Source organism: Epinephelus lanceolatus, chromosome 11, assembly GCF_041903045.1.
Source record: "Epinephelus lanceolatus isolate andai-2023 chromosome 11, ASM4190304v1, whole genome shotgun sequence".
In the NCBI taxonomy this organism is placed as follows: domain Eukaryota; kingdom Metazoa; phylum Chordata; class Actinopteri; order Perciformes; family Serranidae; genus Epinephelus; species Epinephelus lanceolatus.
In genome coordinates, this window is record NC_135744.1 from 16,046,413 (window position 1) to 16,072,314 (window position 25,902).

General features: G+C 40.7%; 1 protein-coding gene across 1 annotated transcript in view; it reads right to left on the reverse strand.

The window, feature by feature from the left end:
• Window positions 1-205: 205 nt before the first annotated feature.
• The window catches only part of vps37d (VPS37D subunit of ESCRT-I), a 63,526-nt gene continuing 37,829 nt past the window's right edge, over window positions 206-25,902 (reverse strand). The window contains exons 3-4 of the mRNA XM_033639343.2: window positions 18,016-18,098; window positions 206-2,913 (exon numbers count right to left, since the gene is read on the reverse strand). Of these exons, the coding sequence (XP_033495234.1) occupies window positions 2,386-2,913; window positions 18,016-18,098 (611 nt within the window). The 3' untranslated portion in view covers window positions 206-2,385. The remainder of the gene's footprint in view (window positions 2,914-18,015; window positions 18,099-25,902) is intronic.

Sequence of the window (25,902 nt, forward strand, 5' to 3'; positions counted from 1 at the left end):
AGCTTTGGGGGAATCATCTGTGACGCCAACACACATGACACTGCAAATAATACGGACAGTTTACAGTCTGGGAATTATTAATAAATACCTTCTGCTCTGGTTGTGTTTGTTTAAACTCTGCAGCGATCTATTATCAGCACTTGTGATCTCAGGAGTTTTTCCAGGTATGACTGTTAATATCTGATAAGACGAAAAACAATGAGAGTTTATATTAAACACCACTTTATTGATGCCATCATTCACTGTGATGACTCGTCTCATCTCACAAAGCCTCTCCCTGTCCTTAAGGTGTATGAATGAACAATGAGATCCTTTATCTTTTTGTTTCGGCGTTGAAGATGTGCTTCACAACCCTGTGCTTCACATCCCTCTGTGTAGGATGTAAAAAAATAATAATAATAAAATCAAAAATAATTAAAACTTCCATGTCCTCCCTGGGGATGGGGTTCGATAGTGTTTTATCAAATCCTTTTACCTTTAAGCATTTGCAGTAATTAAAGGTTAAAGTAAGTGGATGTTTAACTGCTTGTTGTTGGCTGAGGAGAAAGAAACACTACAGTCTTTAATGGTTCACAACCTGTACCTGAAGATGACGATGACACTTTATATGAAACTTAATTTTAGCAGCTACGGACTGAATGTTAATAAGATGATCCTACCAGTCATTTTAACTGCCACATTTGGTGAAGAATCAGAAGCTGATTACTACAGATAAATCCAAGTTGTAGGTGAAGTAGACCATGGCGGCACCACATTTGTAAACCTAAACCCATTTAAGTGATCTCATCCCTATTCGCCAAATTTTGCTACTTGGGCAGAAGCCCCTGGCGTCACTTAAAAGACGCAGAGGGCAGCCTTTTAAGTTGTATCTTCACGCAGTGGCAAAAAGGGGTCAGCGGTTAGGTTGAGGCTACAAAACTATGTGCAACCGGAATTGGTGTTTGTTGGTCTCAAACACGGCTCTCCTGGGTCAAAGTCTGTTGTCTGTTGGGCCCACCCACCCTGAGCTGACTTTCACGGTCTTTAAAACACATTTGTTGCTCTGAGCGTCTATTAACGACACAAATTAGTTTATATTGAAGTTGGTGTAAAGCCCGATGCGTCTCACATCGACACTGAATGGTGCCTTAAGTTCATTACAGTGACGCCGGGGACGCTGCCCAAGCAGCAAATGTTGACGCTCTGGTAGTGAAACCAGGCTAAAACCAGCTATTGTGTCATATGGATCACTGTACATTTATCATGTTGATCTGTTCTGTACGTCATCTATTGCGCGTCTCTCCGTCCTGGAAGAGGGATCCCTCCTCAGTTGCTCTACCTGAGGTTTCTACCATTTTGTTTTTCCCTGTTAAAGGGTTTTTTTGGGGGGACTTTTCCAAAGGACAGAGGGATGTCATATGCTGTAAAGCCCTCTGAGGCAAATTGTGATTTGTGATACTGGGCTTTATGAATAAAACTGAATTAAAGGTCAACAAATTTTAGCCATATTTAGTCCAGTTTTAAGAGACGGCTACTGTGTTTTCAGCTGCTCCAACAACAAACATTCTTTTGGGGGGGAAAGGGAAATTAAAAGTTCTCTCCTCCACAAAATCAATTTTACTTCCCTAAGTCTCCATTATTTTTTTCAATCTTCATGTTTTGATGGCAATCAGAGCAGCAAGCCGGCAAAAGGCCGACCATAAACCTCTAACGAAATGAGCCGATAGGGCGTATGACGTGGTAGCTCTCTTACCTTTCCTGGCTGAAGTTCCACTTATACAGAATAAAGTGTTTCAAAGTTTAATCAATTGATGCATTTCTTTTGATTACAATGTAAGAAATCATAATGCTTTGACTATTTAAATCACAAGATCAGTTATTCATGCAGGGCTGTGGTAGCTACTTCACATCCAGACTATGCAGATCAGACTGAAGTGGTACGCTCATGTTAATAATCTATGTAATGATTATTTTAAATTTTTTTCAATCGTCTCTGCTTTCACTCTCAGTGTTACTGTGCTCTACACTCTGCAGTCATAGACGGCGCTCGCCAGCCAAGCTCATAAATCGGCTATCAGATTCGTCTGTGTTTTCCATAATAAATGAGAAACAATAAGGAGAGATAAAAGATTTGATAAGAGATTTGTCAGTGTCGAAACGAATCCTGCTATCGGAGCCCATCCCTAGTCCTCCCTCCTCGTCCTAGTCACCTGCTGCCTCCCAGTCTCTGCTCTGGTTACATTTGTGTGTCATGGATGGAGAACAGAAACGGACGTCTGCAGCGCTGCCTGTCTCTGAATCAGTCTTTGCTTACATGATTGTGACGGCCACTGTTTGGTTCCATGTCTTGGAAGACCTCTCAAACCGGCTTTTCATCCTCCTCCTCCTCCTCCCCTCTCCTCCAGCTTATCGGTACGGCGGCTCAGGCTGTTGAGGGTTCGGCCTATACAGCTGCTGCACTCTCACCGGCCGCCCGTTAGCCGGCCAGCCACCCGGTAACTGTCCAATGACCCTGAGGCCGACCGGCTGGCCGTGTCCTGGGAGTGGGGTGCTGGGGCTGAGGATGTGGGTCTGTCCCGGTTCAGGTGGGGGAGTACTACTTTGATGGCCTGGAGCTGAGGCAGGGGGAGAAACGGGGTAATGGGGGAGGAGGATAGCTGGCGTGAGGCCGTAGCGTACCTGGAACACTCGAAGAGGTCCCTGTGCTACGAAGCCATTGGGCCGCTGAGGCTCCTGCGGCTGCTCCGAGTCCTTCTTTACCTCTTTGCTCTCCTCCACTCTCTTGGTTTTGCTCGGCTGTCGCTTGGCCTGCACGACCTCCTGCATCTTCTCCGCCTGGGCCCGGCGGATATGATACGTCTTCCTGGAGCTTTGGAAAGAGTCCAGGAACTCATCCAGGCTTAGGTTTCCCTCCATGAACTTCTCCAGCAGCTCCTGTGAAGCAGAGCAGACAAATAAACCGACATCAGCAGACAGGACAACTCACAAAGGGAGGTCCGACCGCGGGGAGGCGTTCAAACAAAATCCTCTGAGAAGAATGAGGATTTAATCAGCTTGGGGATGTTTACCCATGAACTTTGGCATAGTTTACGGCTACAATATTTCACTGTAAGTACATTTTACACAGCTAACAAAAGGTCCATGTGCCGCAACTGTTACTTTTGGCAACGCTTGAAAGCCTTGTGATCCGTCTCTGTATATGTTCCCAGGATGTGAGAAGCTTCATCTGGTTGAGCTGAACATGGAGGACAGAAGTTAAATTTGTAAAGTAATCACTGCATAAACCACAGTCGGGGCTGATTTAGTTTTACAGGCCTGCTGAGACTAAAAAGAATGAGTTTATTCACATTTCGGTCTTTAAATTACATTCTGGTAGAGAGTAGGGTGTTTGTAGCCAAAATATAGAGCTTCATGTTTGTTTACATGCACTTAAATAGTAAAGATACTGTTGGCTTTCTGCCGTAGCCTGATTTCCATAATCGGGGTAGGGGATTAGAGTAACGCATCTCAGCTGGTGGAACCTGATTTCATGGCCATGTGTAAAGATAAACAGGTCTCTAACAAGGTTTTTGTAAAAACAAACGTGCATGACAATGACTCCACTGAGGTAAAGTGACGCTGTGAGATCAGTGTGGTGGGATGAAAGGAAACACTCAGCTGTGCGTCATTGTATTTCCTGATAGTTAGTGCAACAAAAAATAAAACTGACACAGTGCTCTGGAAGTCTAAATTTATCTGTTTCCGGCTGACACTTTTGCACTGTGAGGAAAAACTGCATGCTCGTTTGACTGTGCTGCCAGCTCAAATGCTTAAAAAAAAAACTGTATTAATGGTTTCATTATTAAGAATTCTCCAGCAAATATCCAACTGTGTCAACTAAGTTTCTTATATTTAAAGTAAAAATGATACTTTGGGACAAAACTATGACCAAGTTTATGTTAAAAACAACATGACAACATGGACATCTGATTGTATTTGTTCATCTGATAGCATTTATGTTGTGGCAACCAATGATCTGTCAACCCAATCACCAGAAAAAATTGTTAGCATTAGAAATTTCTACAAACCACAGACGCATTACATTTTGACATTATTATGTAACAGATAGGTTAAACTTTATGTATTCTATGGCACTGTGGTTAATGTGTGGAGAAGTTTAGGCAAAAAAACCACGTGGTTATGGTTCGGAAAAAGATCATGTTTTGGCTGAAAATACTGGTTTTGGGTGGGAGGCACAATCTTCTCTGGATTATAGGGGTGATGCATGATGCAATATTATTGTGATTTTAAACATGTTGCCATACGCTTATATTTTATCGCATATGAGTATTGCGATAAAACATATTGCAATTAAATACCTTTTTTCAGCTGTAAATTATGTCTTAAAGTAATAGTTCAGGTTTTTGGACATGACGTTGTGTGAAACGCTGACCATCTGTAGCTCTGATGTGACGGTGTCACTACTCTCAACGAGCCTCCTGCTCTGAGAAATCGCCCCGTAGCTTACCGGAGAAAAAGTAGTTCTGAAGATGTACGGGGGACACGTAACCAAAAGGTTTTAAGCTACAAAAAAGCATGCATGTGTTTTGTTAGACTATTTCAATAATTTTAAAACATCCCCGCATTACATCAGACCTTGCTATCAATTGGGACTATTTTCTGGCCAGAATCACTCCGCCGTGCAGGCCCGCAAGACAGCGGGCTTTTGCATTTGTTTTGCAGAAATGAACCATGCTAACATCTTCTTCTGGCAACTGGGCTGGAATGTTGTGAGAAATGCCAAAATATGACACAATACGTATTTTGGTCAGTACATACCCCATAAATAATCAGTTTCCTGTCATATGAGACAATAAAAAGTAACAAATGCTTAAATTTCAGACACTGAACCCAGCAAATATTTTTGCATTTTGCTCAAAATGTAATTTAAATGTTTCACTGATTATCCAACTAGTTGCTGAGTAACTTTGTTTATTTTGATTGGCTAATCATTTTATCTCTAGTTGGCCATTTATTCTCCTCCATGAAAATTAATTAAACACATACAAATTAACAAAAATTGTAGTCAAGGAACAGTCCACAATAACAGTCCAAAAATGCATCCAAAGCACTCTGACTGTAGTTAAAAATCCTTTTTTAGTACATGGATAAATCAACTCCTTTTCGACTAGAGAGCCTTCAAGAAGACACGAAGGAGTTGGTTTATCCATGTACTACAAAAGGATGGACTTTGGACTTTTACACTGAGTGAGCTGGCCAGTCATCGTTTTTTATCTTTTACAGTCCAAAATAGTTTGACCTTGGGCTGCAACTAATGATCATCACTTTATTTGACAAATATTTTCTAAATGTACTGATCATTTGGTCGATAGAATGGCAGAAAATAACAAAAAATGGTGTCTCTATTCCTGAATCCCAAAGTGACGTCTTCAACTGTCCAACTCTCCAGTCTTCACACAGAATACTAGAAAATATCCACATTTGTTTAACCATCAAATGCCGTGCTTGCTTGAAAAAAGTGCCTCAAATTATTAATCTATTATTGAAATTGTTGGCATGAATTTTTCAGTCAATTGACTGGTTGATTGTTTCTGATCTAAATGTGTCCTCAGTGTCCCGTGTAACCTGATTTCTCCCAGTGACCTGGTTTCTCCTCAATGACTGGTGCAGTGTGCACAGATTGACCTGCTGTCCAACAGACTCTTTCCATGGGGACTAAAGTGTGGCGAAAAACTCCAGCGCTGTTTGAAGATACTGATAGCAGCTGATAGATACTGGTAGTCCTAAATGTGGTTATATTCTTTATTTTCTTCATTGAGAGAAGAAACAGATCAAAACCAACAATGTGTTGGTCTTTAAACTGTCCAACCTCTCTACCCTGTCTGAAGCTCATTCCTTCTACCCAAGATATAATCCCTTTAAATATATATATATATATATATATATATATATATATATATATATATATATATATATATATATATATATATATATATATATATATACATACAGTACAGGCCAAAAGTTTGGACACACCTTCTCATTCAATGCGTTTTCTTTATTTTCATGACTATTTACATTGTAGATTCTCACTGAAGGCATCAAAACTATGAATGAACACATGTGGAGTTATGTACTTAACAAAAAAAGGTGAAATAACTGAAAACATGTTTTATATTCTAGTTTCTTCAAAATAGCCACCCTTTGCTCTGATTACTGCTTTGCACACTCTTGGCATTCTCTCCATGAGCTTCAAGAGGTAGTCACCTGAAATGGTTTTCCAACAGTCTTGAAGGAGTTCCCAGAGGTGTTTAGCACTTGTTGGCCCCTTTGCCTTCACTCTGCGGTCCAGCTCACCCCAAACCATCTCGATTGGGTTCAGGTCCGGTGACTGTGGAGGCCAGGTCATCTGCTGCAGCACTCCATCACTCTCCTTCTTGGTCAAATAGCCCTTACACAGCCTGGGGGTGTGTTTGGGGTCATTGTCCTGTTGAAAAATAAATGATCGTCCAACTAAACGCAAACTGGATGGGATGGCATGTCACTGCAGGATGCTGTGGTAGCCATGCTGGTTCAGTGTGCCTTCAATTTTGAATAAATCCCCAACAGTGTCACCAGCAAAACACCCCCACACCATCACACCTCCTCCTCCATGCTTCACAGTGGGAACCAGGCATGTGGAATCCATCCGTTCACCTTTTCTGCGTCTCACAAAGACACGGCGGTTGGAACCAAAGATCTCAAATTTGGACTCATCAGACCAAAGCACAGATTTCCACTGGTCTAATGTCCATTCCTTGTGTTTCTTGGACCAAACAAATCTCTTCTGCTTGTTGCCTCTCCTTAGCAGTGGTTTCCTAGCAGCTATTTGACCATGAAGGCCTGATTCGCGCAGTCTCCTCTTAACAGTTATTCTAGAGATGGGTCTGCTGCTAGAACTCTGTGTGGCATTCATCTGGTCTCTGCTGCTGAGCTGCTGTTAACTTGCGATTTCTGAGGCTGGTGACTCGGATGAACTTATCCTCAGAAGCAGAGGTGACTCTTGGTCTTCCTTTCCTGGGTCGGTCCTCATGTGTGCCAGTTTCGTTGTAGCGCTTGATGGTTTTTGCGACTCCACTTGACACATTTAAAGTTTTTGCAATTTTCCGGACTGACTGACCTTCATTTCTTAAAGTAATGATGGCCACACGTTTTTCTTTAGTTAGCTGATTGGTTCTTGCCATAATATGAATTTTAACAGTTGTCCAATAGGGCTGTCGGCTGTGTATTAACCTGACTTCTGCACAACACAACTGATGGTCCCAACCCCATTGATAAAGCAAGAAATTCCACTAATTAACTCTGATAAGGCACACCTGTGAAGTGGAAACCATTTCAGGTGACTACCTCTTGAAGCTCATGGAGAGAATGCCAAGAGTGTGCAAAGCAGTAATCAGAGCAAAGGGTGGCTATTTTGAAGAAACTAGAATATAAAACATGTTTTCAGTTATTTCACCTTTTTTTGTTAAGTACATAACTCCACATGTGTTCATTCATAGTTTTGATGCCTTCAGTGAGAATCTACAATGTAAACAGTCATGAAAATAAAGAAAACGCATTGAATGAGAAGGTGTGTCCAAACTTTTGGCCTGTACTGTGTGTACATATATATATATATATATATATATATATATATATATATATAGATATATGTAGTGCATACTGTAGTAAATAGTGCACTTGTTGGGGACTATTTTTTAGCTGTGGGTTACTAAGTATTTGAATAGTTTTTGGACAACAATGGAGCTCTACAGCACAAAGGAAGAAGACATATCATCCTTTCATACACAGCCAGCACTTGTTAGTATTTAGTATCGACCATGACAAAATATAGAATATCAGCAGATTTATCCTTTAAGAAAAGTCAGTTTTAATTCAGAGACTCTCACACAGCCTTGTTCACTGTCCTTCCAATAACAGTCGCTTGCCCCTGGTCAACCCTGCTGTGTGATTGGTGGAGTTTATGGTTTATTACATCTCCTCCTACTGTGTCTTCCCCCTCTGTGATGTGAGACTTTCTCCATCTGGCGCAGACGCCGTCAAATAACCTCAGGTTACAGTGAATGCATTGTCCTTACTGCCAATATACAACAGCTGCTACAAGGAGAGCTCATTTAATTTTAATGTACAGTGTCTGTGCAAACAATAATCTGCACTGAAGCATAATGTTCATACACAAATAAATGAGTGTGGGAAATAAAAATAGAGCACAAAGCCACAGCTGAAACTTGACATTGATTAACATTAAATTGTCACTCCCACAGCTCTTGCTGATTTTCACTTGTTAAACAATAGGCATTTTTATGGAGGAAAACAAATGGCGGATCCAGCTGGAGGCAAAATGATTCGTCAATTAACTGATTAGTGGACTGACAGAAAATGAATTGCCAATGATTTCGATAACTGATTAATTGAGCAAAAAGCCCTACTATTATCTAGCTCTTATCTGGCTTCTCAAACAAGGTTTTGGGGCTTCTATGACAGTTAAGTAAATATTTTTGGATGTTGGACTGTCGGTCAGACAAAACAAGATGATTCCAATATGTCCTTTTTGTTTTGGTTTTTTTTTTTCATTATATATATATATATATATATATAGATATATATATATATATATATATATATATTCATATATATATATTTCATGGACAGAACAATCATAATAGACAGTACTCTGCAGAATAATTGATTTAGAAATGTACTGATTTTTCGGTATTTGCCACTGCTCACCTTGTTAACTGACATCGGCCTATCAGCAAATAAAATGACTGGCCATGAACTGATGGCAGTGGCTGATGTTTTACTGTTGTGCAATGGTTAAATAGCAGGATTCGAAACTAACGGCGTTCCAGCAACAATAGAAAACATGTTTGGGATGAAAAGATCTTCCCAGGGACGCGAGTTTGTTTTTTCTAAAGTGGTGAATCATGACCCGCCCTACTCTGCCTTACTCTGCCCCTGACTGGCCGACCCTGATATTCTCACCCTATAGTGATGTCAATCTGTGTACTTATAATTGAAATTGTCGCTATTAAATCATGTTTAATGTCTGTTTGGAATCAACTAATCTTTTCAGCACTTCACAGAAACCTCCGCCGCCTACTAGTGTTTTGGAGGCGTAACTGCAGAGTGACTCACACCACCGCACAAGTATAAATGCTCACAATGGTGTCGGCAACGTGAGTGAGCTCTGCATAAAGCTGACGCACAAGTATAAATCTACCTTAACCCTAACCAATCCTACTCTTCATGCCTAAACCAAACTAATCCACCTGCAAACACAACCAGTACTAGCCAATCACAGAAAGCAGGGTGGGTCAGGCCTTTGCCATCCTGGGAAAAAAAAAATTCACCCTCTGGATTCCTTTGGTACAAATGAACACCGTAAACTCACTACTGATGTGTAAGAGGACACACCCTGTTGTTTCCCTGATGATGCTACATTGTGAACAACAAACCTGTGTTGACATCAGCTAGTTAATGTTAGCACCCGGTGGCCACAACTAACAGCTCACGGATGTTGCACTGAGATACATCATGATGCATTCAAGCCCTGTTCCAGGGATCTTCAAAGTGTTGAGGTCAAGGACCCCTTAGCTGAAGGAGAGATGGAGCACACACCCCCTGCTACATGTACAGTATAAAGCTGCATTGCATATTTAACCAGGCGGATGGAGGTTGTCAAGCAGAAGGCCACATCAGCCTCAGGCTGCAGTCTTGACCTGTTTTTGCTCTTCAGGTAGGTGAGGGAGGGAACTCCACCTTCACAAAGATATGTTGTTGTAAAAGGTAAAATATGCTGGATAGGGACACGATAATATCAGCACATCAATGGTATCGGGCCAATATTGGCTTTAAAATGATATATCAGTATAGGCCAACATGCTTTTTCTTAATTTTTTCAATGAATGAATATTAAATACATTGAAGAGTAGTGTATTTCATGTCTCCATCTGCTGGGCCGTCAAGATAAGAGTATACATGCATAATAAAATGTTAATTCCACTACAGAAGAGACGTGATGATCACTAAAATTAGGTGGGGATAAAAGTGGCTATATCAATCTCAGTTATCAGTCAAATGAGTTGTTATATATTGGCATATCAGCCGCAGAAAAATCCAATATCATGCATCCCTTATGCTGGATTCATGTTTGTGTGTATTTTCAGAAATATTTCAATTTTTGACAAGAAAAATACAATTATCAAACAATATTTTGGCTGCCCTCCTGCAGTAACTAACCTCCTGTTGAAGACTGTAAAAATGAGCATTTGGTGAAGGTAAATTATATCACAATCATGATGTGTTCAAATGTAGTCTTGTAAAATTGAGCATAGCGTTAGTTCAGGCAGGGTATGATGTCAAGCTCAGCTCACATTCCAGCTTCATCAGCTGATCTCAAACAGACCAGTCAACTGATGGAGCAGCTGATTGATGGAAGGGAGTCAGCTGATAGATCACATGATTTCTCTCTATGCATCCAATTGGTGAATCTCATTCGGGGTGCCCTATTTAAACTTCTCTGGCCTGCCTACTGTTGCTGCTTCCTCTGCAAGCTGCTTTGCAACCCGCCTCCACCCCAGCTCCTCCTTTTCATGCTGTGTCTGACTTATCAATGTCATTTCTGTTTGTCTTTGCTGCTGCTCTCTCTGCCTTAGGCTTTCTATGTAGGCGCATGGAAGGGCAGGGAGGTCTGCACTCTCCGCCTTATGCTTTCCACATAGGCACATGGAAGAGGCTTTCTGCGTAGGGCCGAGTAACGGCAGAGAAGCCCCAGAATAGAGCCATACGGCAAAATATAATACTACAAATGGAAATAAAGTTTTCTTTGACTAAAGTGGTCCTGACTGAATTGTGGTTTTTGGCAAGAAACTTGTGTGTGTGTGTGTGTGTGGTCTGCAGTGATGGGAATAACGGCATTATAAATAAACGGTGTTACTGACGGTGCTACTTTTTTTAGCAACGAGTAATCAAAAAAGTTACTGTCTCCCCCATTATAACGCCGTTACCGTTACTCACAATAAAATGCGCCGTTACTCGGCTTTACTTCAGTTCACTGAGGCGGCTCTCATCCAAGCAGGCTCCTTCTCAGTGGAGCTCTAAAGTTTTTCTTCTTTGGTGAGGGCAGGTGAGGGGGAAGCATAAGTGATGATGATTGGCTTAGGGAGAGTAAAATTTCATCATAAACCAATCAGAGGCAGAACAAGATACTAAACCCTAAATTGTTCCCAATGGCTGTTCCATCAGTGTGTGAGAGCTTGTGAATGGTTACTGAGTCTTAGGTGGCACCTTGTATGGTAGCCTTGGCCACCAGTGGCTGAATGGGTGAATGTGATGTAGTGTAAAAGTTCTTTGAGTGGTCTGAAGACTAGAAAGGCGTTTTACAAATGCAGTCTATTTTTCATGTAAAGGCTTATATTAAAAGTTGTTTCAAAAATGTATATAATTGAATTTGTGCTCATTTAAAGATAAGAGTGTAATGAAGGACTGGATAACTTTAAAACATTTATTTCTTTTTTTTAATGAAGGTTAATAAATACCACAGTCGCCCAAGATGTTCCTCTCTGATATAATGTTTTGATCCACACATAAAAATGCCATTAAACTTGGCCAAAGTTCTGTCAAAACATAGCATTTTATTCAGTTATGGCAGAGAATTTTTCATCAGTTAGTGTCAACAAATAATTACTTGTTCATAATTCACGGCCTCCGCACATTATCTCACATCTCTTCACTTACAGTAACTTGATCTTTGACACATAATAGAAACAAAAAAATCTGGTTTTCTTTATCAGCTTAAAGCCCCTACAAGGAACTTTCATTTAGTGTTGTTTTTGGTGGCGTGTTTTAATTTTAGCTTTAGTCTAGTCTTTGTGTCAAACTGTCATTTTAGTTTTTATTAGTTTTAGTCACGTTCATACTCTTTTTTGTCTAGTCAAGTTTCAGTCAACTAAAAGTCTGAGCATTTTAGTCTTATTTTAGTCAGAATAATCCATGACTATTTTCGTCTCGTTTTAGTCGACGAAAACTGATGTCTTTTTAGTCTAGTTTTAGTCAATGAAAATTGTATTTTAGTCTCTTTTTAGTAATGCAATTCTATTATACCCAGTCAATATAGTATAAGTACCTAGTATAGTATAACCAAACCAAAATTTTCTTTTAAAAATTAGCTCCTAGTTAGAGCTAAATATATATTTATTTATACAACAGTTAGTTCCGACCAAGTACTTTGATTGGATGAGAGGCATTCCATGAGTGCTGATATAGAGTATAACATCACTGGGACTTTTAACAGTAAAATCACTCCGCTCACAGGTGTTATAAGTAAGGGATAATGTATAATGAGCCGGCAAATACTGGGAAAATAACTCCAGACAGGGGCTGAATCTCCTTTTCAGGGAAGCGTCCCTAGCAACGCTGGGCTACATAGCAACGGTCATTACACAGTATTATCAGACCTCTGAATACTGCGACTGACCAATCAGAATACAGCATTTAATAGAGCCGTGTAATAAATATAAATACAACCGTTAATTAACCAACTGTCACACTCGCTACATTGACGCAAACGGACACTATAGCGTTACACCAAGAAGATGGATATTTTCCCCAAAATTACATTTGAATTATATTATGAGAGGTCGTCAAGAGAGGGCGAGGAAAAGGAAAGCCAGGACTCTTCTGTGCAGACCTCCAGGTGTGTTTGTGTAACATAAGCCGAACTCGACAAACTGGAGAGGAGCAAAAATGAAGCGAACACGATCAGGAATTATCAATGATCATCTGATGAGGTACTGATGAGGATGAGGGAGAGTGGAAGCTGAATCCGGCCGTGCCAACATCCAGGTTTGCCAACGTTTCATCAGCCAAACTGGACGAAGTTACACAGTTGCAGATCAATGTAAATACAAAGTAGCTTGTGAGTTCCTGGAGTGTGCTGTGTTGCCTGGCAACAGACTGGGGGATTGCGGAGCTACATAACATACTTTTATTTCATTACCTTTTGTTAACATTTCCTTACTCAGCATTGCTGTTTAAGCTGTTGCTGAACTGTTGTATAAAAGCAATATCACATGAGAGTGAGTGATGCTGTACTGTATATTGTCACGGCTGTAATCCGTCTGTGCAGTGCGACGCACAGCCTAGGAAACAGAAGTACTGCAAAATAAACATTATAACGTTATTTCGTCTCATCTCGTTTTGGTCAATGAAAATGAAGAGACATTTTAGCAGAGGTTTTATCTTCTAAACCACATTTAGTCTCATTTTTATTCGTCAACAATATTGCCTTATATATTTAATTATAGTAATCGTCACATGACCACCATTTACGTTGCGTCTCGTTTTCGTCACGTGATAAAGGTTCGTTGACGACGATATTTAGTCATACTTTTCGTTGATGAAAGCAACACTACTTTCATTTTGAGTTGATTTTGGCAACCCTGTGGACAAAAGTGGTAATGTTTTGCCGGAATTAAGCCTACATTTCCCATGACCTCTAGCGCGTATTGTCGTAAAGACGCTTATCTGGCTCGCGCATGTGTTTGTTTTGGGGATGAATGAAACAACAAGACGGGAAAACTTTGCCCCCGCTCCTATCAGGGATCCCAGCTCACCTCTGCCGCGCCCCAGCTCCACCTCTCCGGCATAAGCGCGGTAAACGCAGCGGTCGGCTGGTAAGGATGAAAGCCTGTTTGGCGAGCACTTCCACGGCTTCTTGGACTGAGTATGGAGCGGTGCCTCGCCTCTTTATTTCTTGGCACTCAGCCCCACGGCCCCTGCTCTCCTCATCCCCGCTGGCACGGGGTGAATCTGCGCAACCTGCAGCCTCTGTGTGTGGTTCCCTGGACAGCTAACGCCGTGGACCCATCGGCTCCTGCCAGGATTGGGCTGGTAAATGCTAGATCGCTAGCGAACAATACGTTTATCCTGAAGGATTTCCTGACTTCCTGAGGATTGGATTTTCTCTGTGTGACTGAGACGTGGCTGACTGTTGGTGAGTCCAGTGCTTTCACAGAACTTTTACCTGATGATTGCTGCTATTTCAACTCCCCGCGGATGTCGGGTCAAGGAGGAGGAATAGCGACTATTTATAAGAGTCACTAAATGTAAGCAGCTAGGTAAGATGAAATGTGCCGTCTGAGTGCCGTAAATCACTTCGTCCTGGAAGCGACCTGGTGCGGACCTGGACACAGTTTCCTAAAGGTATGGATATACACTATATAGAAATAGCTTATCTTCACACCGATGGTCTCATTTGCTGTTGTAGGTCACGCACAGACATCAGCAGAAACGAGAGACTTTTGCATATCCAGTTAAAAGTTCCTTGTAGCGGCTTTAAGGAGATAAAAGAACCTCAGTGGACGCAGCGAAAATTTATTCTGGAGTACCCTTCATTATTAAACCATATATACAGTCTCCTAAAAGGCTATTTTGTACATGTGTGTGTGCACAACAAAACAAGACAAAGCATCACTTTGGCAGCAGCGCAGTCCGTGGTAACATCAGTCCCCTCTTGGCAGCAATCCAACAGCTTTAACATAATCAGCAGAGAAAATGAAGCTGTGAACTCAGAGTTAAAACCCAAACCGGTCTGCCCTGTGCACCCTCAGCTCAGCACACATTGGTACAGATAAAGTCAAAAGATGCTTAGTTTACAGGCCGGAGGGGTCATTTGTATCACAGCAGCCCTCCTGTGAGTGATTTACACGAGCTCAGAGGACAACAAGTTTAAGTTTTGTTTCCTTCGTCAGATTTCTGTTTTCATGTCGGTACCTGATGAGGAATCTTCCTAATCTGGAAGCTTGTTTGACTTTAGGCAACAGAGGAGGAAGAAGAAGCCGTCGGCCTGAGTCTTCAAAGGCAGGGGTTTTTGTCTTTGACACCGAGGCCAGGGGAAAACATGCCTTTCCAGATTTTCACAGTCTGAGTGGCACTGCTGTGAGTACATCTGAATTCTGAAAGATGTTTTGGAAACTGCTGCATTTGTTGTCACGAAAATCGAGATGGTTTTTCGGTGAAGCAACGACCCTCTGAGGGCTGAATCTCAAACAACTGAGATCAGAAGAGATAGTCACAGACGAAGAGACATCAGAGAGGTGTCTTTGTATTTATTCAGGTATACTAAAAACACAGAGCTTTGGTTATATGTAGAACTTTAAACTCTTATGAGTGTATTTATCTTGACAATTGAAGGTGTAAAATAACATGTAAAAACATGTAAAAATAAAATGTAAAATAACCTGTACCTCACATTTACTGGTGCATCCGGCTCATAAACAAAAGCACTGAGGCTGAGTCAGGCAGTTTAGAATGTGTTGGGTGTTGCTTAATCAATCAGTGGGACAGCCGCTCTAATGACTGAGTCATGGCGGTATTGATCAGAGCCGTGTGAGGTGGGGGAGGTGTGCTGAGAGGATCAATCCAAGCCTGGAGCAGCAGTGTGGGTTTCAACTGTGAGTAAGACTCCCTCGCTCATTGAGGCCAGTTGAACATGCAGGATTTTAACAGGGACAATGCATCAGAAGCTGAAGCTGTTGTATATGATGCGTACCATAAAGACAAAGATAATTATTTTATTCCAACAAGAACCTTCCTAAAGTCTTCTTTCATATGTTAGAAGTCAACATTCAATGTAGTCCATTAAATATTAATTACAAGAGTGATTTTTTTTTTTTTTTTTTTGCAATATTGTTTTGTCCTGTTTTATTATTATTATTATTATTGTTGTTATTATTATTGTTTTTGCAAATTCCCGTGAAATGGTACTTCGTAGAGACATGACATTTTTACCAATGATTGGAAGTTGAGTACAGATGGTGCTCAAGAAATATAATGCTGACTGACCAGATGGGGGCGCAATAATTTTGGTCGAAGAAAAACATCATATGGATGCACCAATGGAGTTTAAGTCCAGACTTGCTATGTAAATGCACTCCAAAAGTGAAAATATACTTTTCCTGAGTAAAAACATTTATGTCAATTCAAAATGAACAGCAAAGTAAAATGACACTGATGATACTCTCTACGCTTACAACTCTGTATGTGCAATTTCACCGCCTTGTGACCCATTATCTCAAGATTGACACTTCTGACAAACGGCGCAGCCTCAGAGCATTTCCAGGTACTGGCTTTAACCACCATGACATTATTCTAAATCAATTTGGCTTTACAACTGCATTTTTCCACTTCCATAAACTAACTAACAGGCTGACTGGTGGAATGATGCAGACTCATTGTGTGTCCTAAGTGCATAGACGGAGCAAAACAGGGGCATTGCAAGAATATTTCCTGGTGCTCCCACTAACTCACCTGGTAGAGCAGGCGTCCCATGTACAAAGGCTGTGTCCTTTGCTGCATGTAATCCCCCCTCTGTTGCTCCTTCCATGCTACTGTATGTTTGTCCTATCAAATAAAGGCAAAAAGTCCCCAAAAAATATCTAAAAAAAAAGAAAAAAGTCTAATGTTTGGAGCTGCTCCACAGACAATGAATGGGAGCCTGATTTTATGGACCCAAAACATGTTTGTTTTATTATGTTGTATTGTTCTCAGTTCTGAAACAGAAAATGTTCCCATATACTTGGAATTTTCCCCTGGGTGCTCACGGTGTCATCACATTTGTCCTTGGTCATTAGTTCAAGTTTAATACATTCAGTGTCATGCTTGTGTTTGGACATGTCCTCAAGCTAGTGTGCTGTCTCTGTCAATTAGCTGTTACATGAATTACATGTAATAATTTTGAAAATGGGTGCAACTCCCTTGTAAAACATTTTAAGACTTTATAAGGACCTGCAGTCGAGTCCACCATTTCTGCGCTGGATTCAAATAGCAGGTATGTGCAGTATTCTTAACAGTCGGTTCTGGGCATTTCAAGAAGAAAACCTAATTACGCTTACAACACTTTGTAACTTTAATCATGTAATGTGAACTGATTTGCAATTTGTTTGTCTTCTTTTGTTGAACTTCTAAAAAGCAGCTGCTCACAGCACATTTCCTGCCCCCTCTGATCTATAGGGGATGCCACTACTCTAGCACTTGACCTCTTAGATCTTTAGAGCAATGTCTTTTAATTGTCCCATGATTGAGGCTGGTGGGTCGTGCCTTTGCCATAGCTGCTCCAAAGCTTTTGAATAGCCTTCCACTCTCAATCAAACTCTCCCTCTCCACTGACACTTTTAAGACAAATCTTAAAACGTACATGTTTTAAATGGCCTTTAGTTGTTCATAGTGGTTTTAACATCTTAGTATACTGTAATCTTTTTTTTATGTATGTAATTGTTCTTTTAAGTTTTATATTTGTGGACATGTTATATTTCTATATACTTGTGTGTCATTCTTTTAATTTGTACAGCACTTTGGTTCAACTGTGGTTGTTTTTAAATGTGCTATTTCAGTAAACTTAATTTGATTTGATTTGGTTTAAGGTGTTGTCTTGAACTGAATTCTGGGATTTGTATTATTGAGACATTCTACAGTTTCAATATTATTTTATACTATATGGTATAGTTTATTGTCCCACTTGGATGGAGCAGTGACATGCTAGGATGGGTTATATCACGTCCATATCCATCTAAAACATGGCCATGTTTTCATTGTTTCTTCCTCTAGGTTTCCCAGGGTCAGAAAAATGGACTTCCATGCAAAATCATTTAAGAACCTTTTTCAATATTTAGTGGTACAGTAGCCCCAAGAGAAATAAACATTTAGTAAAAGGATGCAGTAAATGGTAGATAGGTAGCTGTCCTTAAAACTCTATAGTATGAATGCAGGACTGGCAAAGCAAGTGTACAGTATGTGGAGGCTGCCATGGTGGGAGTGGGTTTAGTCACTCTCAGATGTTGTTGGACTGTTCACTGTATGTATATGCCTCACGTCTTTATAGATCAGATTTCACATAAGTGGGAGGGCTGTCAGCTACACTGCAGGCTTTTCAAGAATCATCCACAACTGTGCTGCAAAACTGATGAAAGACTGTGTTTGAGGAAAAGAGCCTTTTACCTCTGAATGCTCCTCAGCACGTGCCACCTCTTCCTGCAGGAGGTTCTGCGCCGTCTGCAGACTGTGCTTCTGGACATGAGCCTCTGCAACGACAAAGACACATCACTGATGCATGCGAAGAGAGGAAGATGAGGTATGACTTCACTGGAGCTGGAAGAAAAATCCAGTAACCAAGAAACCACAGCAGAGAAAATTATTTTCCAAATCACAAAGAGCCTTGAGGGTATGTGCTGACGAGGAGATGGTGGTGATGGGGTGGACAGTTGCTGGCCAGAAAAAAGGGAAAACAGGGGCTGTAAATATTAAACTTTGAGCTATTTTGGGAAGCTGGTCTTAGTTTGGTTTGACCACGAAACTCAAACCCAGCCCAGAGTCTCATTTTTGCCGTCAATAAATCTATAAAGCTTCAACAAACAAATAATTATCCGGGCTCTTTTTAACGTTGAACCTCGACAGGAATGCCTGACAGCTCAGTGTTCATGTGCAAACACAGATACCATCTTTGAATTATTTATGTTCATGTCAATACAATGAAAAATGCAGGGAACCTTAAAAAAAAAAGATGATGGCAACTGCATCAAGTATAATCTGCCACAGAATGTTCAAACCAGCTCATATCAACATTATCTCAGGAACGCAGAGCAGTAACATGATGACTGAGAAGATATTGTTTGTCATTGTGATGCATTCGGTCAGCAAACTGTCAGGAGACGCTGATGAATACTGAATGGTCAGTCATGGATGCTTGCAACAAACAATGTCTCCTCCTCCATAGAAATTTGACTAGCCTGGGGGTTTATTTAAAGGGGACCTATTGTGCTTTTCTGTATTTTGTGTCTTATATATAGTGTTGAAACGAAAGATGTTCATATTAAACGTGGCCAAAGCTTCAAATAACAAGCATGAAAAAGTAAAGCTCAGGCTTCAGACTGTTCTGGATTTGACTCTTTACATTTTTGCTACTCTGGGTGCAACATTATGTCATAGCGTGCCTGATTTCTTTCCATGGTCATCTGCTCCAGGCACATTACATAGCTTACATGCTAAATGAAGCTACATGCTAATGTCAGGGAAATATGTAAGCTTGGTTGCTGATGTTGTAAATTTCTCTGCGATTTCAGATCAAAGTCCTGCTGGAACTTGTGCAGTTGTGTTTCAAAGCTTTTATTAGTGATTAGATTTTAAACGGTAAAAAGTGACACTATACTTCATTAATAGGGTCATTCCCCAGCTGCAAGTCACAGTGTTGAATCATGTCATATCATTGGGGTTAGGGCTGTGCCATATCATCTCATTTACTATAATACCGATATCATTTTTAATATCAAATGAAAAATTCACATCATGATACTTGATGACATATTGACATCATACTGTTACCCACAGCAACAACAAGCATGGCTGAAAGTGAAATTATTGCAGACATGGTGGTTCCAAAAAGAGGAGCAGCTTCAGTAGTGTGGAATAAACTGTGGTGTCCTGAATGTTTTATGAACAGCCCCGGACTTCTCAGACTCTTCTAGTGACTTAACCGCTCAGAGGGAACTCATTCAGCGGCTCCTCTGGCAGCAGCACAGCATCTCTCCCTCTCCTCTCTCGCCGTGCGCACACAGGAGTCTGTGTCGTCAAGTGATTTTGTCATAAACCTTTGGTAATGTAAACCTACGTGACGCTTGCAGCTCAACAAAAAACTCCATGTGTGACTGTGCGATAGTTGTGGTAACATAACATAACATGATTAGAGGAGAAATGGCAGAGCATAAAGGTCCAGGTGGAAAAAACACAACTCAGTCATTTAGGATTTTACTAAAAGGAGGAAATCAGCTGTTCAACTTATATATATATAGATCCCAGGGGACATTTTTTTGTATTTGGGAGCTGTTTAAATGTGTAATTTGTGGTAGATTTTATTTTGTTGAACTATTAATATTGTAACAGAATCTGAATCTCACTCTGAGTTACTGTTGTTGTTCACAAACTAAAGAAATGAGAGATCATTTTAGTTTTTACTGAATATTTTGTTGCAATTCTATGTTCTTAAATTAATAATTAATTATATAGATATATATATATTTTTTTACTATATCGTGACCTGAAATATTGTGATATTATTTCAGGGCCATATCGCCCACCCCATATTGGGGTACAACACATGTGCAGTGAAATCTGGTCTGCACCTGCCAAAAGATTTACTACCTGGCGCACTATCATAGAACATGGGGACGACTGATTCATCTTACAGAGACGTCCGCAGACGGCCTTACGTCGAAATATGTTTTATATGAAAAACAAAGATTTGGGTGAGAATTAAAATACTGCAATTATCATTATCATTATTAAAAAAGGTCCTAAATAAGAGGCCATAAACAAATGCTTTCTTTATAAATCGCTGAAATGTGTATTGGACACCATCCACTCAAGCGTAGCCTACCCAGAAAGGTAGGTCAGACTGAGCGCACCTTAGGAGGCTTAAAAAAGGGCATCCAAAGATCACCTGAGTGAACGCCATCCTTTTTTTTCTAGCCTCATCTATTGTTACCCTACAACATTGGAGCTCCAGTTACAGTGCACATGTGTCATACACCATAGCTCCCACGGGGTCAAGACTGTGTCCCCAGTCCTCGTTGAATAGCCTTGGGCGAGATATGGAAGACCTGGAAACCTTGATTAATCAGAGCAGACAAAGCTTTTTTTGGGAGGGGGACTTTAAGAGACAGGCACTAGCTTTTCAGACAGAGTGTATTATTATTATGTAGTAGTATTATTATTATTATGTTCCAGCACAGACAGTATGAGGGAAATAAAGCTTTTTCCCATTAAAGCATGTAAACATGTTCTAGTAGAAACCCAAAATACAAGAATGAACATGAAAATGAGCAGAATAAGTCCTCTTTAAAACCTGTCTGATTGTCTTTAGATTATGGCAGAGCATAAAGGTCCAGGTGGAAAAAACACAACTCAGTCATTTAGGATTTTACTAAAAGGAGGAAATCAGCTGTTCAACTTATATATATATAGATCCCAGGGGACATTTTTTTGTATTTGGGAGCTGTTTAAATGTGTAATTTGTGGTAGATTTTATTTTGTTGAACTATTAATATTGTAACAGAATCTGAATCTCACTCTGAGTTACTGTTGTTGTTCACAAACTAAAGAAATGAGAGATCATTTTAGTTTTTACTGAATATTTTGTTGCAATTCTATGTTCTTAAATTAATAATTAATTATATAGATATATATATTTTTTTTATCTATACCCCAGCTGTTACAATGGCCAGTGTTGTTATTACTAGGGCTGCAAATGCCAATTATTTTCATTGTTGATTAATCTAATCTAATTTTTTTTTGGTCTATAAAGTGTCAGAAAATGGTGAAAAATGTCCCAAAGCCCAAGACTGTTCTGTCCAAAACAAAAGATATTCAGTTTACTGTTACAGAGGAGGAAAGAAACCAGAAGCTGGAATCACAGACATTTGACTTATAATCTTACACAATACTCACAAGTTGGCAATTAATCAATTTATTGTGCAGCTCTAGTTATTTCCAAAATGTATGGTGGCCAAGAACTACAAAATTGTGACTCAGAGCCTTAAAAATTTATTAGGTTTAAGGATATTTCCTGAGGACATGACTTAAGTTAAATTAAAACAAACTTTTGCTGATAATGAAAATCTTAAGATCTGGCCTCGGGGCTGAGATGCCGACCACGAGCCACATTTTGTCCATGTTGCTTTCCATCTCTTAATGCAGGATTTCACTTCCTGTCATCACTCTACTCCAGGGGTGCTCAAAGTTTTGATGACTAAGTGCCAATTTAGAGAGCCAGCATATGATTAAGAGCTGCAGAGGGAGAGTTCCACTGAGATGACTAACTTCAGCTAACAGCACTAGTATTGATGACAGAACGAAATTCCTGCAGCTACTGTGAGGTGCTACTAGTTGCCATTCAACCAGTAGCTTCCTACAAGTTGTCATTTCTAACTTGACAGATGCTTGTTAGAGAAGCACAGTTTGAGACAGAGAACCATTCACACTCAAATTCACACCTACAGTACGGACAATTTAGAGTCACCAGTTAACCTGCATGTCTTTGGATTGTGGGGGGAAGATGGAGTACCTGGAGAAAACCCACGCTGACACAGGGAGAACATCCAAACTCTGCACAGAAGGGCTCCCCCACCCTGGGCCATTTCTGAGGACAGCCAATGACCCACATCTTGAACAACAATTTTCTAATAATTTTCAAATTGTAAGGGAGAGATGAAGCTCATGGAGGCTGTTAAGGTACTAAAAAAACCATAAACGTCTGACTGCCACAATACCCACTGAATTCGTAGTCCTTCTCAGAGTCAGCTCAGTGAAATCTTAACAGACCTGATGTACATATCTTTAGACTCTGTGTGACTCTCACTTCCCAAGGATATCATCTCTGATGTCCATTGCCATTAATCATCGATAAACCTGCTCAGAAATCACAGAAAAAACTACAGACCTTGCCTAAGAATCATCATGTTTTTAAGTTTCAAAGTAAACTCAGTGATAATTGTCTGTACATTTGTGGGTACATTGCAGACAGGAACTACTAACAGTTCATTCGGCACACTTTTAATGGTGCCAATTTGCCAAAATATAAATACATATACATACATACTTTTCTTAAATTGCTCTCATATAGTTTCTGTTTTCATTTCTATTATTATTTTAGTTCTATGTACCTTGAATGGAACATGTACATTAAAAAAAGTCCTGATGGAACTGTAGATAGGAGCACTGTTATCTGTCATTTCAGCAGTAAGGAATTTTCGCTCCATCGGAGTACTAAAAGCCTGAAATATTACCTCAGCATGAAGCATTAAGCAGCAAACCCGGAGGTCCAAGCTAGCGCAGCCTCCTACAGCCACAATCGCCTAGGTGTTTAGACTCAAACTGAGTAATGCAGACTTTATACTTCTGCGTTGTATCAACGCTGTAGTTACAGTGTAGGCTCCATTTCGTAGCCTGACGTGGACCTCCCCAGATATGTAACAGCACATTGTGGCAACGCAGACCTCCTGTCTATGTTTGTAAGCTGAAACCATTTCCCTCAATGGAAACAAAGCTTTTATTTACTTTAATTTTACAGATAAGAAACAATAAACTTTGAAGACAATAAAGCCTCCACAAAAATAGCATTTTAAGGCTTGTGTGTGATTTATCCTGGCTTCATATGAGCAGAGGAAATCTCCACTTGTCACTAGGCTAATTTATACAATGCAAAATGCCATAGGCTTGTCCTAATAGCGTTAGCACGTTGTATTTGTGGGGAAAATGTGTCCAGATAAAGACAAGTGTTTGTGAATGCTGCGAGTTATAATGAAGCTGATTTGTGGACTTTGTGGAAATTGTCTCTATTAGGCCATCTTTAATGTGTGTTTAATGTGTGTTTTGAATCAACTAAACTTTACACTACTTCACAGAAACCTGCGCTGCCGACTAGTGTTTTGGAGGTTTGGAGGTTTTTTCTTACAGACACACCACCGCACAAGTATGCTAACAACGGCGTAGGCTACGTGCGTAGGGTCTGCCACACAACTAGAAATCCCACTTAAGTCTACCTGGACCGACTAACTCCCTTGCAAAATGGATTGCAATGGACTGCAGACTACTTATCTTATAAAAACAGGGCGCAAGTTTGAGATTTGCTTCCTTTATCATACAAAAATAAAACAAAATTACACTTGCTTACATACAGGAGGCTCTACTAATGCCACGTCTAAATGACTACCAACAGATACAGGCAGTAATGGCTGCAGCTTGCCTGATAAAAATGTACAAGTGCAGCCACACGCAGCATGCGTTCACCTCCTGGGGGTCGTGGTCGGTCATCATTATGAACAGGCCTGACCCAGATGACTGTAAAGTGCGTCTTGTCCCTCCCAGAGATGCTCTGACAGCCCCGCTAACCCCCACAAGTCAGACTGGGTTCAGTGGAAACTAAGGGGCAAATAAAGGTCACCGTAATGACGCTAATAACTCAAAGCCTCTGGGGGAAATCTCCACAGTTAAGGACATTGTGTGCAGGCAGTTGTAATTCCAGCTTCTCTTTAAATGCTCCCTGCTTGTCACTGAGGTAATGCAGCTTGGCAGCCAAATCATTCACGAAGATCTTTAAAGGTGATAAATTCCCTTTAACAAGACAAAGGTCTGTGAGCAGAGAATATTATGGCCTCAACAAACCTCACAGCACGTTCTGCTTTCTATAGCATTAATAATCGATTGCTCCACATAAGCGCTCTGGTCATCATTGTGTGAACATCGCGTAGTAAAAAGCAAGCATGCATTAAGGAGCAGCCTCGTTCATGACCCCGTGCAGCAGATGTGGGGAGATGGGGGTGTAATGAGAGGTGACAGCCAGGCAAACAAATACTCCTACAGCAGCTGTATGTGACCTACATTTGAGGAGGTGGAGAGTGATGGGGTGGTGGTGTGTGGACCTGGAGGCCAGTGTAGCGTATAGTGCTGCTCTCACGAGTGAATGGTGTTGGTGACGGAGTAGCACGTTTCGCCTCGGAGCAGACATGAGATGATGAGGTGTCAAAGCTGTCACACTGCTGGTCTGTTGGCTGCAGCTGAACTTTATCTCTGCGTAATGTTTTCCTAAAAGCAACTGGCTTTGGGTATGTACTTCAAACCAGACATTTACAACAACATGACTAAACCTGAACAATAACTCAATTAACTGATAATTTAACGTCTACAATGTTAATGTCGTCTGACAACAACTGGTTGTATGATGCTGCCTCTCCAAGGCAGGAATTTAATGTTGTGATGCCGCCTCGCTGCGTTGTATAAAATGTACAATCCCAGAATGGAGGGGCAGAGTCGTCTCAACTTTATGCCAGCATTGGAGGTAGTAACAGCACTGAAACGGGATCATAATTGGCACAGGTGTGACAAGCTGATGACGTATTTTATTTTATTTTTTAAAGATATATTTTGGGGCATTTTTTAGACTTTAATTGATAGGACAGTCAAGCGTGAAAGAGGAAGAGATAGAGAGAGGGAGTGACATGCAGCAAAGGGCCACAGGCTGGAGTCAAACACTGGCCGCTGCAGCAACAGCTTTATACATGGGGCGCCTGCTCTATCCACTAAGCCACTGACGTCCCAACTGATGACGTATTGTGAGTACGACTCACTGCGGGAGATTTAAAAAGTAGCTGATAACAGTTAGCAGCTAACTCGAAGACGAACAGCGGCTGAAAATGTCCACAAATTGTAAAAACAGTGAGGTCTGGGGGCTCCTTTCCCACTGAGCAGAGGGCGAGATCAGCCACCATATAACAGGGACGGTAAATGATTGTTATTGCCATATTATTGTTCATAGAGCACTGCCGACATGTATATGTGACACTACAGGCCGACACTGTTGCAGCAATGTTTTATACTCTGCTTATTTAGGGTTTATATTATTAATGAGGAAACAGGAGACCAGGTAGAACTTACCTACAGGCATGTACTTAGTGTAACCATCAGAGCAGGACAGTGTACCAGTTGCTACACATAACACTGGAGAGCGTAACGGTATCTCTGGAGGGACAAACTTATACTGTCAATACATAACACTTACATGTCACGCTTGTCATGCCTTTACTGATTCCGCAATGCTGGCATGTTGTCTAAATTCACACACTGGAGCAGAATGATGCCGCCGTTGTTTGGTTCTGTGTAAAAATCCAAAGGCAGCATGAGGAGGGGACTTTATAGCGGACCTATAGCACGATCTGAGTATTAAGGGGTGCATGTCTGCTTTCATTTTTAGGCACTTTGTAGTGTAAAGATCCAGGTTAATTATATTGGAGCCGTCAGATGTTGACGTGGACAGTGTGTACAATCTGGAAAGTTCTA